At 57.9% G+C, this 13,988-nt stretch overlaps 1 protein-coding gene across 2 annotated transcripts; it reads left to right on the top strand.

Moving 5' to 3' along the window:
- The first annotated feature begins 2,453 nt into the window (after positions 1-2,453).
- FGFR4 (fibroblast growth factor receptor 4) lies at positions 2,454-10,703 on the top strand. 2 transcript variants are annotated; one of them, XM_040240482.1, is made up of 17 exons: positions 2,454-2,780; positions 3,438-3,698; positions 3,786-3,866; positions 3,980-4,146; positions 4,660-4,783; positions 5,292-5,482; positions 5,608-5,746; positions 6,293-6,332; positions 6,596-6,691; positions 6,827-6,948; positions 8,149-8,259; positions 8,348-8,538; positions 8,882-9,004; positions 9,087-9,157; positions 9,368-9,505; positions 9,756-9,861; positions 9,967-10,703. In XM_040240482.1, the coding sequence occupies exons 1-17, from the start codon at positions 2,690-2,692 to the stop codon at positions 10,111-10,113; spliced, it is 2,199 nt and encodes a 732-aa protein (XP_040096416.1). In that variant the 5' UTR covers positions 2,454-2,689; the 3' UTR covers positions 10,114-10,703. The 2 variants fall into 2 exon arrangements, with proteins under 2 accessions (XP_040096416.1, XP_040096415.1); XM_040240481.1 differs by having other exon boundaries at positions 2,457-2,780; positions 6,293-6,486; positions 6,596-6,741.
- The last annotated feature ends 3,285 nt before the right edge of the window (positions 10,704-13,988 follow it).

The following is a 13,988-nucleotide window of genomic DNA, read 5'->3' as shown; positions in this document are numbered from 1 at the left end:
TCGCTGGGCGCGGAGGTCAGGGCTGGTGGGAGCTGAGAACGAGGCCGCGGAGGACCCAGATAAGTCGGAACCTTGTGCCAGTAGCGGGACCACGGAGGTTCGAGGTGAGCCGGGACCCCGTGCAGGCCCGTGCTGCTCTCCCAGCCGCCAGGGGGCGAGCGGCAGCGGGGCTCCGAGAGCTGACCCCTCCCAGCACTAGGGACCTGGGCGTCCGCTCGGCGTGGGGGTGAAGGGGAAGGTAAATCAGTAACCCATAGCGCACACAGGGCCTTTTGTCCCTCTCCGTCCAAAGAGCACCCTGGCCGCGGAGCTGGTTACTCATTGCCCACCGGGGCGGGGGCGGGCAGACTGTCCCTGCAGCTCCTTTCGAGACCCACCGACTGGCACTGCTCCCCAGGGTGGCCCGGTAGGGGCGGAGGAAGGGCGCGCTGGTCCCTCGGCTGCTGGACGGTCTGTTCGCCCCGAATAGAGAGATGAGGAAGCTGAGGCTCGGAGAAGTGCAGTCACTTGCCCAGGCTCTCCCAGGGCTTGAGTGCGGGAGGCTGGAGAACCCAGAACTACCTGATGTCAGAGTCAGACCCTTCGACCCCACGTGCAGGGCAGTCTGTCCTGTCAGCCGCGCGGGTGACCCGACTAAGTGAGGTCAGGGTAGCCCCCGAGTAGGAATAGAATCCCTGGGCCTCCCACTCCATTCCCAACCCAGAGAGCTACATCCTTGAAGAGCAGAGCAGAGTGAGGGGATTTCACAGGGGAGGGCAATGGAAAACGAAGGTGGGCACAGACAGAGCACGGATTGTGGCATCTGAGCCAGGTAGAGAAGTGGGATCACAGAGGTATGGGCAAAAGAGAAGACATGCCCAGTTCTGAAAGCCGATGACTTCTCAGTGCTGAAGAAGCAGACTGTGTGGCCAATGAGAATGACCGGGGCAAGGAGGGAGGCCTTGGATGCTGGATAAACAGTGTGGACTGGATGCTGCTGCACACAGGCCGCCATTATGGGCTTGTAAGCTGGTGGGTGTTGAGCAGGGGGGACATGACAGGCTCATAAATTTCTAAAACTCTGCTGGAGAATCAAGGTAGATGTTTGCAGAGGCCCAAGCTAGAGATGCCCGTCACATGCTCTGGGTTCAGGCAGGGAAGGTGAGATGGGCTGGAGAGGGACTGGACAAGTGATGCCCCAGCTGTGGGGGCAGCCCAGAGAAGAAACCATTTGAAGGGGGGGATTATTGCTTTGGCCAGGACAAGCTAAGCGCCCCCTGCCTCAGAACTCAGGACAGGGGGACCAGTGGCTGAGGAGGAGTGCAGTGAGATACCTGAGTGAGGTGGGTGCAGAGCCATCAGTGACACCTGCTACTCAGGCCCAGGTGATAGCCAGCAGGCCCCTGGGACTATACTAGCCACCCTCTTCCCCTGCCAGCTGAGGCTCAGGTCTGACGGTTCCTTTTGGTGGATGGAGACATCGTTGATGGTGTTTGGAGGAGAGTACCTAGATGGGGTGGGCGTGTACATCACACCTGCTAGGAACAGCACCAGAACGGGAGGTGACCGGCTGAGGGCAGACACAGGATGACAGTCATGGAGAGGGGAAAGGGAAGAAAATACTGCAGCGTTCTGTGCGCCTGGCCCTACATATGTTCTCTTTTATCCCCAAAGCAGTCCTGTAAGGACAGCAGCCCAGAGAGGGACAGTGACTTGCACTTGCTAAGAGTCAGGATTTGAAGTTGGCTCTGTCAGACACTAGAGTCTACCTGCTTTACAAGAGCTTGTGTCACCTCTGATGGAGTTGCGGGGGCACAAAAAACAGAAGTGTCTCCAGAATGCAATTCTGGCTCAGAATTTTTCCTGGCCATGGGATGTATGGCCCTGTTAGCAGTGAGCACCCTGCCACTGCAGGGCTTCTTGGGTGGCTCAGATGGTAAAGAATCCACCCGCAGTGTGGAAGACCTGGGTTTGATCCCTGGGTCAGGAAGATCCCCTGGAGAAGGCAATGGCAACCCACTCCAGTATTCTTGCCTGGAGAATCCCCGTGGACTGAGGAGCCTGGCGAGCTACAGTCCATGGGGTCGCAAAGAGTCAAACATGACTGAGCAACTAAGCACACACCCACCCTGCCACTATAGGTCTCCGAAGCTGGTCATGGAAATGTAAGCAATGCTCTAAGGAGTGGGGGTCAGATCAGATAACATCCAAATGCTGAAGCTTGGCCTTGTATTATATTTCAGATTTTTTTTTTTTTTTTGGCTCTTCAGCAATACATTTATTCAGCAAAAAATAAATTATGTGTGCTGAGAGGGAGAAGATGTGTCTCCATTCTCTGTTTCCCTCCAAGCAAAGAATTCCAAAACTGCCCTTTCTGTGAACTTGTGCCAAGGAAGGTCTCAGCAGGACCCAAGAAGGGCAGGAAGCCCAGCCCCCTTCCAGCCCCTGCCCGCCCCAGCCCCCTGCCAACCTACCATGGGGAAGCCTTGAGCTCTAGTTAACGGCAGAACTGGTTCTAGTCTTTGCTCTGATGCTGCCTGTCGGGCTTGGACAAGTCAGCCAGCCATTTCTTGTCTCAGTTTCCTCATCTGCAAAATAGGAGCAGAAAGGCAGCAAAGGTGTGGGTCTAGTAGGAGTTCTTCGCCCTCTCTGTTTCAGGAAGGCAGTCATAGGAGGCCCAGCCTGGGTCCCTGAGAGCAGCAGGAAGGAGATGCGGCTGCTGTTGGTCCTACTGGGGGTCCTGCTGGGGGCACCTGGGGCTCCAGCTTTGTCCTTTGAGGCCTCTGAGGAAACGGAGCTGGGTATGGCCTCTAAGAAGGGAGAGGGTGGCCGGGGTGGGAAGAGTGGGCCTCAGGAGGGGGCAGCTGGCTGAGCAAGGCTGGAGAGGATCCTGGCCCAGGCCCTGAGGAGGTGGCAGCAGGGCAGGACTCAGCCATGGAGACTTGGTGTCTGGCTCCCAGCAAGCGTCCACCTATCTGTGTGTCCCCAAGAGAGGACTGGCCCTGCAGGGTGCGGGGCCCCGAGCTGGGCCGCAGAGCTGGTGGTGAGCCCCTTGGCCGTGTGCGTGTGTGTATGTGCGCGTGTGTGTTCTGTGCACTGGGTGTGTGGGACGTGGGGGGCCCCACCAGCATGTGTGGTGTATGCACTGTGAGTGTGATGTGCCCCAGAGGTGTGGTGTGTGCCCTGTGCGTGGCACGTACAGCATGTGCCTTGTGTGTGTGTCCCTTAGACAATGGCATGTCCAGTCCAGCACGTCTGCTATGTGCCGGTGTGTGTGTGCTATGCACCGGAGGGGTGGCGTTTGCCCTGCACAGAGCGTCTGCAGCATGTGGTTGTGTGTCCATGAAGGGGCAGTAGGTGTTTGGCATGTGTCGAGCGTGCTCGTGACTTGTGTGTGCAGCATGTTCTCTGTAGGCAGGGGGCTGCAGGGCTCACGGACCTCTGCCCTCGACCCACAGAGCCCTGCCTGGCCCCCAGCCCGGAGCAGCAAGAGCAGGAGTTGACAGTGGCTCTTGGACAGCCTGTGCGGTTATGCTGTGGGCGGGCTGAGCGCAGTGGCCACTGGTACAAGGAGGGCAGTCGCCTGACACCTGCTGGCCGGGTACGAGGCTGGAGAGGCCGCTTGGAGATTGCCAGCTTCCTACCCGAGGATGCTGGCCAGTACCTCTGCCTGGCACGAGGCTCCTTGCTTCTGCACAACGTCACATTGGTTGTGGACGGTAAGGGGGACCAGCAGAGGCTAAGGGGTGCCTGGGGAGAGACTCTCTGTCCTGGGCCTCAAACACCTCCTTCTGTCCCGGACATAGACTCCATGACCTCCAGCAATGGCGACAAGGACCCCAAGATCCACAGGGGCCCCTTGAATGGGCACGTTTACCCCCAGCAAGGTCAGTGTGAGTCCTCAAAGACCCTGCCTTCCTGCTTGCCACTGAGAACAGATCTGTGTGTGAACAGGAGGTCTTCTAGTGGACACTGAATTCTCCCATCTCCTCCTCTTCAGCACCCTACTGGACGCACCCCCAGCGCATGGAGAAGAAACTGCATGCGGTGCCTGCCGGGAACACTGTCAAGTTCCGCTGTCCAGCTGCAGGCGACCCCATGCCCACCATCCGCTGGCTCAAGGATGGGCAGGACTTCCACGGGGAGCACCGCATTGGAGGCATTCGGGTGAGTCTCCAGGTTCCCTTGTCGGTGCCCTCAAGTCAAGCCCACAGCTCTTTTTCTAATGAGGAAGGCAGCTGAGGGCCCAAGAAGGAGTATTAGACCGTGGACATGGACAGCTCTGAGTCAAATTCCCACTCTGCTACTCCCTGGCAAGTGACTTAACCTGCCAACCTTAGCAACTCCATGTGTACAGTGGGAAGGATCACTGACCAGCAGGTATCAGTGTTTTAGAGGCTCATTTTCATGATAAGACCACAACAGGGTCAGTTCCAAGCTGTTGTCTCAGAGGAAGCTGAGACTCAGAAAGGGCAAAAACTGGTTCAAGGTGGCCCAGCTTGAAGAAGTAGAGCTAAAACTCAAAAGACTCAAACCCACGGTTTGGATACTTTTGGGAGCCTTCTCCTTTGTCCCAAAGTCCCTACCCTTGGCATTGGTCTCCCCGGGGCTTAGAGAGCTTGAGAAGACCCCTGTGGGCACAGTTCGGTGGCTTCTCATGGACGCTTGCCTGCTCCCCAGCTGCGCCACCAGCACTGGAGCCTGGTGATGGAAAGCGTGGTGCCCTCTGACCGTGGCACGTACACCTGCCTCGTGGAAAACTCTTTGGGCAGCATCCGCTATAGCTACCTGCTGGACGTGCTGGGTGAGTGGGTGGGGGGGTGTGGGGGTGGGAGCCCTGTCCCTGTCTTCAGGTGGGACCCAGTCTGACAAGCCAGATGGACTTAGGCTTAGGCAACTCACTCAAGCTACTCAAAGTGTCCAGGTGGGGCCGAGGGAAGCACAGGGAGTAACGTTGACTTGGAGAAGCAGGGCCCAGCTGAGGTGGGGAAATGGGAAAGACATCCAGGCAGAGGACACAGGCTGAGCCAAGGCCCTAGGCATGAAGAATACAATGCTTCTGTGGAGAGGTATATGCCTGGGTTGTGGGATTTAAGCAGAGAGCCAGACCTGGAGGGTTTTTGAGTGCTTGGCTGAGAAGTTCTTGTCCTCAAAGGCAATGGGGAGCCACGGAAGGTTTGAATGACGTAAGGAGGGGATGAACAAGGTCTGAGCTGAGTATCAGGAACGTTCCTCCCTTGAGCTGGCGGGTAGGCGGGAGGCAGGTAGGTGCACCGATCAGGGCTGACAGCCTGGCCTGGCCTCTCCCCCAGAGCGGTCCCCGCACCGGCCCATCCTTCAGGCAGGGCTCCCAGCCAATACCACGGCTGTGGTGGGCAGTGACGTGGAACTGCTCTGCAAGGTGTACAGCGACGCCCAGCCCCACATCCAGTGGCTGAAGCACATTGTCATCAACGGCAGCAGCTTCGGTGCCGACGGCTTCCCCTATGTGCAAGTCTTAAAGGTCTAGTCCCTGCTGGCACCTGATTCCACCATCCTCTCACGGGGGTGGGGAGTCCCCACTTCGCTTCCTGGCCACAGTGGGCCCCAGGCCCTGGTGTGACCCCTGAGTGTATCCCCCATCCCCAGACAGCGGACATCAATAGCTCAGAGGTGGAGGTCTTGTACCTTCGGAATGTATCTGCTGAGGATGCAGGCGAGTACACCTGCCTGGCAGGCAACTCCATCGGCCTTTCCTACCAGTCAGCCTGGCTCACGGTGCTGCCAGGTGAGCTCCTGCTGGGGTCCAGCCATAGGCTGTGACCTGCTGAGTAGAGGGAGTCTTCCTTGGTCTGTGAGATATGGATCTGGGATGTGTCGTGTGGATTTGGGATTCTGCATACAGTAATCCTGTTATGCACGTCCACATATGACTGTCTGTGCGACCCTCTAGGACATGGGTGTGCAGTCCTGTGCTGTGTTTAGTCGCTCAGTCGTGTCCGACTCTTCGTGACCCATGGACTATAGCCCATCAGGCTCCTATCTCCATGGGATTCTCCAGGCTAGAATACTGGAGTAGGTTGCTATGCCCTCGTCCAGGGGACCCTCCCAACCCAGGGACCGAAGCCAGGTCTCCCACATCGCAAGTGGATTCTATATTGTCTAAGCCACCAGGGAAGTCCGTGGGTACGCAGGACGGGGTATCAGTGCAGTTTTACTGGTGTGTGTCTCTCTTTGTGAGGAGCTACAAAGGCTTCAGTGAGAGGGGGTGGAGCCAGCCATCTGAATGCTGACTGACCAATCAGTTTCTGTCCGTGTGTCCCTCTGCGGGCAGAGGAGGATCTCACGTGGACAGCGACAGCACCCGAAGGCAGGTACACGGACATCATCCTGTACTCGTCAGGCTCTCTGGCTTTGATCGTGTTCCTGCTGCTGGTCGGGCTATATCGCAGGCAGACGCTCCTCACGCGACACCACCGGCAGCCCGCTACCGTGCAGAAGTTATCTCGCTTCCCTCTGGCCCGACAGGTATCCAGCGTGCTGTCCCCCACCTCCGTGTTCCCATAGCAAAGGCTCAGGGCCTGTGTTCCCGCCCCAGCTCAGCTTCAGCAGACCGACCAAGTCTCTCACTTTGCAGTTCTCACTGGAGTCAGGCTCCTCAGCCAAGTCAAGCTTGTCCCTGGTGCGGGGTGTCCGTCTCTCCTCCAGCGGCCCCCCCTTGCTCGCTGGCCTCGTGAGTCTCGACCTGCCTCTTGACCCGCTGTGGGAGTTCCCCCGGGACAGGTATGCCGTGCTGAGTGAGCGTGGGGATCAGACCCTGTGCAGGAGTGATGCCCAGTGGCTGAGACCTTGTCTCTCTCATCTTCAGGCTGGTGCTGGGAAAGCCCCTGGGTGAGGGCTGCTTTGGGCAGGTGGTGTGTGCAGAGGCCTTCGGCATGGACCCCACCCGGCCGGACCAAGCCAGCACTGTGGCCGTCAAGATGCTTAAGGGTAAGTGTGGCGGCTTGTGGGAGACCCTATGACCTTGGGAGTAACAGACAGGGCTCAGGGTGCTAGTGGCTGAGGACCAGGAAAGGCTGTCATTCCCCCCACTCCTTGGGCCCAGTGCCCAAATGTGCCACCAACCCTGGCAAGTCATTTCTGAGCTTCGATTTCCTCACAGGTCACATGGGATAAATAACAGTCCCCGCCTCCCAGCCTGAGGTTGGTGGAAAATGACACCTAAAATCTTCACTACTGGGATGATGGTGACCACAAGTGTTTAGGGTGTTGGGTCTGCTACCCTGTTTCAGGTTTGACCTCAAATAACCTTATTAGCCTTGAAGGCCTCCGCCTCAACCCCATGATTCCCCCCCAAGATTGTACCCTCGGTCTCCCCCGGGGCCTTCCCAGATCTCCCCCTGTGTCCACCACTCTTTCAGAGAACAGCCCAAGCAGCAGCCCCAGGAGGCTCAGGACACCCGGGCGGGACCCACCATCGAGGCCTCTAGCTGCTATTCCCCAGCCCCTTCTACAAAAGCGGCCCAAACCGCTGTTCCACTCCCACCAGCCCCTCCTTTCTGCACAGCTGGGGCCACCTGGCACTTTCTGGGAGGCAAGGATTGAGAAATGTGCATTGTGAGGTCTGGCGGGGAGGGTATGTCATTGGCCCAGGGCCACAGGTCAGCCCCAGGGGCTCAGCCCCTGGTCCTTAGCCTTCTCAAGAGAAACTAGAGCAGCTTCTTCCTGGCCTCCCCTGGCTGCGCTCTACCAGCAGCTCCCTGAACTCCCAGGCCAGATGGACGCCAGGCCCTGGTCAGACAGACCTCAGGGCGCCAGCCCACTTCCCACCCCCAGGAGCTCCCACCCCATTCGGGGACTAATGCCAAGTCCTCCAGACGGAGCTTCTTTCCTGTTCAGAGCTCTTTCCCCTCCCTCCTTTTTTCCTGGTTGCACTCACTGGCAGGCCTAGCACTTTTAGATCCTGATCTTGTCGCATCCTTGCCACTGTTATGAGAGCAGGGCATAATCCATCATCCCATTTCATACAAGATGATCCTGAGGTTCAGAGAAGTTAAGAGACTGTTTCAAGGCCACACAGCCTAGCAGAGATTCAGGCCCAGACCTTCCTGGCATGGAATTTAGGGCTCCATGTCCTGTCCCCAACCCAAGGCCTCCCTTGCGTAATCACCCTGGCTGTCGTCCTCACAGACAATGCCTCCGACAAGGACTTGGCAGACCTGGTCTCTGAGATGGAGGTGATGAAGCTGATTGGCCGACACAAGAACATTATCAACCTGCTGGGTGTCTGCACCCAGGAAGGTGGGAGCGGGGCGGGGTGAGGGGCGGGAATTGTGGGGGCATGGAGCCACAGCCTTGTCAGCTTCCCTGTCGCCCCTCTCCTCTGCAGGACCCTTGTACGTGATTGTTGAGTGTGCTGCCAAGGGCAACCTGCGGGAGTTCCTGCGGGCCCGCCGCCCCCCAGGCCCTGACCTCAGCCCTGACGGGCCTCGGAGCAGCGAGGGGCCACTCTCCTTCCCTGCCCTGGTCTCCTGCGCCTACCAGGTGGCCCGGGGCATGCAGTACCTGGAGTCCCGGAAGGTAATGACCCATCCCCGCTCTTTCAGGCCTTGTGTTAAATACCACCAACTTCTCCCTCTCTCCTCTTTTTCCTTAGTCTAAGTGTCCTTGAGTCCTTCTGTACTGCCTCATCTACACGCAGTTAACACTGCATCTTCCCATTCCTTCCTCTCCCACAGGCAGGAAGAGGTGGTGCGAGAGACAAGGTGTGGGCCCTGAAGTTAGTTGGCTTACGTTTCCCCTCTCTCAACTTCCCCATCTGTAAAATGGGTGGATGATTCCCACTCGTCGGGTTGCTGTGAGGTCCCCTGTGCCCAGTTCCCAGCCATGTGTCCTCAATCTAAGACCTCTGCCCCACCCCCAGTGCATCCACCGGGACCTGGCTGCCCGCAATGTGCTGGTGACTGAGGACAACGTGATGAAGATTGCAGACTTCGGGCTGGCCCGTGGCATCCACCACATTGATTACTACAAGAAAACTAGCAACGTAAGGGAGGCGGGGCGCAGCTGATTGGGGCCAGGCACTGGGACCCGTGGCCCTTGGCAGCAGTGTGCCCTCTTCCCTCCAGGGCCGCCTGCCTGTCAAGTGGATGGCACCAGAGGCCTTGTTTGACAGAGTCTACACACACCAGAGTGATGTGTGAGTCCTGGAAGCTGGGGCCTGGGATATAACTGCAGGCAACCTTTGTCCTTCTAAAGCCCTTGCCCTGGGTCTGAGTGGGACCAGACTCTAAAAGAAGTCCTTATTGCCACCCCCATTTTGGATCATAGTTGTGGGGTCCCCTATCCTAGCGGCAAGGTTAGGGAGTGAAGCTGTACCCTGCTGAGCCTGGGTTCTGCCTCCATCCAGGTGGTCGTTCGGAATCCTGCTGTGGGAGATCTTCACCCTCGGGGGCTCCCCATACCCTGGCATCCCCGTGGAGGAGCTGTTCTCGCTGCTACGAGAAGGGCATCGGATGGACCGGCCCCCACACTGCCCCCCAGAGCTGTGAGGCCTCATCTCACTCTCCCTCACTTTCCAGTCCTCATTCTCGGTCCTAACCCTGACCTCACGGTCCAGTCATACAGAGTGGTCAGCTCTCACTCATGGTCACCCCCTCCTCAGTCCGGCTGGGAAGGCTTGCCAGGGTACTCTTTCGCTGAATGGCCTCACCTCACATCAAACCCTCCTGCCCCTTTGCCACAGCCCCTCACCCAGGCCCTAGGCTCCTTCTGACCCTCCCCCGCTCCTCTCCCAGGTACGGGCTGATGCGCGAGTGCTGGCACGCAGCACCCTCTCAGAGGCCCACTTTCAAGCAACTGGTGGAGGCGCTGGACAAGGTCCTGCTGGCCGTCTCTGAGGAGGTACTGTGCCCCTATGGTCCCAAGACCGTCCCCCACCCCCATGCCCACTGCCCTCTGGCCTCATCCCACCTGACCACCAGGGCTGACCAACACTGTTCCCCACAGTACCTCGACCTCCGCCTAACCTTTGGACCCTACTCCCCTGCTGGCGGGGACGCCAGCAGCACCTGCTCCTCTAGCGACTCTGTCTTCAGCCACGACCCCCTACCACTGAGGCCCAGCTCCTTCTCCTTCTCTGGGGGGCAGACGTGAGGAGGGGCACAGGCTGTATGGGCAGGGTCGGCTGCCAGCCTTGGGCCTCCTGGCTCAACTGCAACCAGGTGGCGCTCGACCTTGGCAGCCCCAGGCCCTGACCTAAGGGTACTATCCCAGATCTCTGGTTCTGTTTTGGGGAGGTCTGTCCTTGGTCCTGGGGTCCCTAGTCTTGAGACTTCCTTCTCTGGCCTCTGGATCTCAAGCCAGAGTTCAACCCCAATCTCAAGGCCCTGTTCTTTGGAGTCATGGCCCCAGTGTTCTAATGGCTTATTAAGGTTCTGCTTGGACTTCTGGGCCTTGGCACTCAGTCCTTGTTCCGGGGCTTTGGTTGGACCTGGCTGCAGGGCTGTCTTTACACCTCTCTGCTTCCCCATTCCAAGAGAGGTCTTAGACCTCGGAACCCCACTTCCCCAGGCCTCCCCTGCCTCCCTCTGCTGCTTGTTCCAGCATCTTGATGGAAGGAGCGCTCGTGCCCACCCCATCCCCACACCGCCCCGTGCTGGCTGAGAGGCTGGAAGCCTGCCAAAACACAGAAGCAAATGACCTTTTATAAATTATTTTTTTGAAATAAACTTCTGTGTGCCTGCCTGGTGTCTTCCCCACAGCGGATGGAGGGGGAACAGGGTGGAGAGATTCCTGAGCTGGGAGTTTTGCTGGGGATGACACAGACGGAGGGCTCCACGCCAGGCCCTGGGTTAATATCCACCTCCAGTTGCCTCAGGGTGGACCCAGGAGCCTTTGTGCCCCTCTGTCTTGGTTTGTCTGTCTCAGCAGCCTCGTCGGATATATGATAGTGTGAACGAGTGCTAACTGGCAGGTGAATCCACACGGCACCATCCACTTGGCGGGACTCCTGTACCCTCTGCACATGTGCATACGTGCCCTGGGACTGTCCCCAAGGGAGCTGGCAGCACCCCGCCCCCATCTGCTCAGCATTAACCCAGCTGACCGTTAACACAGCATGAAAGCCTGAAACTCAGCTTCGAGGCTGCTGCCCGCTCCCACGCTCTGCCGCGCAGGGTGGGGGCTCTGCCCACCCCGCCCCACCCTGGCCAGTCTCCCAGGCAGCAGCTGGTTGCCGCCTGGCTGGGCTGCAGCTGTCTCTGCCTGCCTGGTCCTCCCCTGGGGAGGCCGTCATGGCCCTGTTCTCAAACACCCTCTGGGGGAGGGTGGAGGGATCAGCTTCTCAGGGCTCTAAGCCTGGAACTTCTCCGGCTCCATCCCAGCAGTCACTGCTGCTCTTCAGCCCCCCAATCCACAGAAGAGGTACCTGACCCAGTGCCTGGCACTCTCTCTGGTCCTGCTCGGCCCTGCTGAAACAGGAGCTCCCATCCAGGACAGACCCTTGGTGGAAGCTGGATTGCCCCCAGAAGCTCTAGGGGGTGGTCGCTGAAAGTACAAACAGGGTCAGCAGGGGCTAGGAGTGCGGATTTGGGACTAGGCCATCCTGGAGGACGGAGCTGCGGCCACACTTCTCTCCCTATTCCAGGTCTCCTCTTTGTCTCCTCTTCCTACTCCTCTCTGCCTCACTATGGCCCATCATCCCCCACAAAACTGTACCTCCTCCAGGAGCCCCCATCTCAGAGAAGGCACCAGAGAAAACCCAGGGAGCCTTCCCTGACCACTTCGTTTCCTTCAGGAGCCCTGTCCCCCAGTGGAATGAGACAACACTGGACTTGGAGCGAGGAAGTTCAGAGTTGCCACCTCCACTGACTCACGGAGGCCACTGACTCACTTACTAGATCATAACTCTTCACCCATACGAGTGGTGTACCCCTGCTTGCTTACCTCCAGGGCTTAGGGTTTAGGATGAAATGAGTCTCAGATGAGCACATGCTTGCGGAAAGACGCCCTGCAGAGTTCACATGGGTTATGCTGAGTGTTTCCCTAAGAATTGGTGAACTTGGCCTTTGCCGCATCCCTGAGTCTCAGGGCTGTCTCAAAGGGTCTCCTTCCTGCCTGAGGTCTCCTCCATCCCCTCCCTTCCTATTCCCTTGCAAGTGGCTCCACAGACAGCTTCCAAAAGCAGCTGTGGGCTTAAGTTCCTCCTGCACTCAAGAACCCCCTCTGGCTCCCAGGAGTCCTCCAAACTTTCTGACTGAGCCCCTATCTCCCACTGAAGTCATTGGCTAGTGACTGTCCTTTATTAACCTAGTCAAACACAGGAGAGGCAGATCCCTCAAAGCCCACCCAGGGAAGAAGAGGGCTGGGAGGCTAGAGCAGTCCGTAAGGACAAAGGAGTGGCAAATGAGAACCCCCATTTCCACTTTTCCACCGTGAGCCCACTGCTGTGCTGGAGGGAGAGGCCCACCACTGTCCCTCATCGCAGCCTTACCAGATATTGAGACCCTATGGACTGCAACCTGCCAGGCTCCTCTGTCCACAGGATTCTCCAGGCAAGAAAACTGGAGTGAGTTACAATGTTCTCCTCCAGGGGATCTTCCCAACCCAGGGATCTAAGCCAAGTCTTATGTCTCCTGCATTGGCAGACGGGTTTTTTTTTTTTTACCACTAGCGCCACCTGGGAGGCCCAGATAAAGATTGGTTTTCCCAGTTTAATGGTAGAGAAACTGAGGATATGATGGACCCCAGGGTCATAAGGATTAGGGTCTAAGGAAGGAGCTCAGTTGATCCCCCACACCAGGTTCCCAGCCGGTCCTGTGTACGTGGGAGATTCATCAGAGTGATGGGGGCAGCTGCTGCCTGGTAGGTCCTGGGGTCCCAGAGGGGTTCAGCTGCACCTCCCTGTGCCCCCTCCCTGCTAGCCTCTCTGGCAGGCACGTGCTTACTGGGCCTTTCCGCATTCCTCGCATCCCATGTCAGAATGAGACAGATGCTACTAATTCCCCCGTGCAAGCTTTGCTGCTCCATCCACCCTCCCCCAAACTCACTCTGGGCATCGTGGCAGCATTTGGAGCTGACACCCTTGGTCTGCCTGGGTTCCAAGCAGCTTCTGAGTTAGTGCCCACCCCCCCCACCCCCTACCCAACCTCAAGAGCCTGTCCGAAAAGCACTGGGTCACCTCCAGACTCTGCCACTTTCTGGCTGCTTGGGTCAGCCAAAGGTTCTGGTAGGAGCAACAGACAGACGGCCACTCAGATCTCAGAAGCCAGAGCCAAGAGGCAGGAGGCTGCTGGGAGGGAATCAGTGCGTGGGAGGGAGGGGTAAGCTGGCCCTGGTAAGGGGTTGGGAGGGTGTTGAGCTATGACTGAAGTTACCCTCTCTGATCCTGAAACAGGAATGACAACATGCCTTGGAGAGTGATAGGAAACACTTGGTCAAAAATGGCTGTTGTTACATGGATTAGGAGGGAATGGCCCCCAGGTCTGGGTTGCCATGATCTCATGCCTTCTTTATGGCATCCCTTCCCTGGAAGGCATGCTTGTCCCCATTGCCCAGATGAGGACACTGAGGCTCAGAATGAGGAAGTGACTGGCCCGAAGTTGTTAGTCATTCAGTTGTGTCCGACACTTGTGCAACCCCATGGACTGCAGCCCGCCTGGCTCTAACCATGGAATTCTCCAGGCAAGAATACTGGAGTGGGTTGCCATTTCCTCCTTCTCCCAAGATCGCATGGGGGCAGTGAGAGAATCAGTGCTCGGGAACGGGTGCCTTTTCTACTGCAGGGATCGTTCCCAAAGCCCAGTGGCCCAGTCATTCCGAGGGCCAGGAGAGGCTCTGGATTTCTACGAAGCAGAAATGGAATGTCCACACACACAAATGGATGATCATTCATGACACCTAAGCACAGAGGTGCTGGGCCCAGCACTTTGAGCTCCAGCCCTGTGACCTTCATCTCTGCCACCTCTGGGCCTCACATGGGCTATTGCTTCTTCACCCCCACTTAACTGGCTAAGCCCCTCATGCCCTTT

The sequence above is a fragment of the Oryx dammah genome, unplaced genomic scaffold (genome assembly GCF_014754425.2).
Source record: "Oryx dammah isolate SB20612 unplaced genomic scaffold, SCBI_Odam_1.1 HiC_scaffold_5, whole genome shotgun sequence".
Lineage (NCBI taxonomy): Eukaryota > Metazoa > Chordata > Mammalia > Artiodactyla > Bovidae > Oryx > Oryx dammah.
This window is presented reverse-complemented; position numbering and strand designations above follow the sequence as displayed.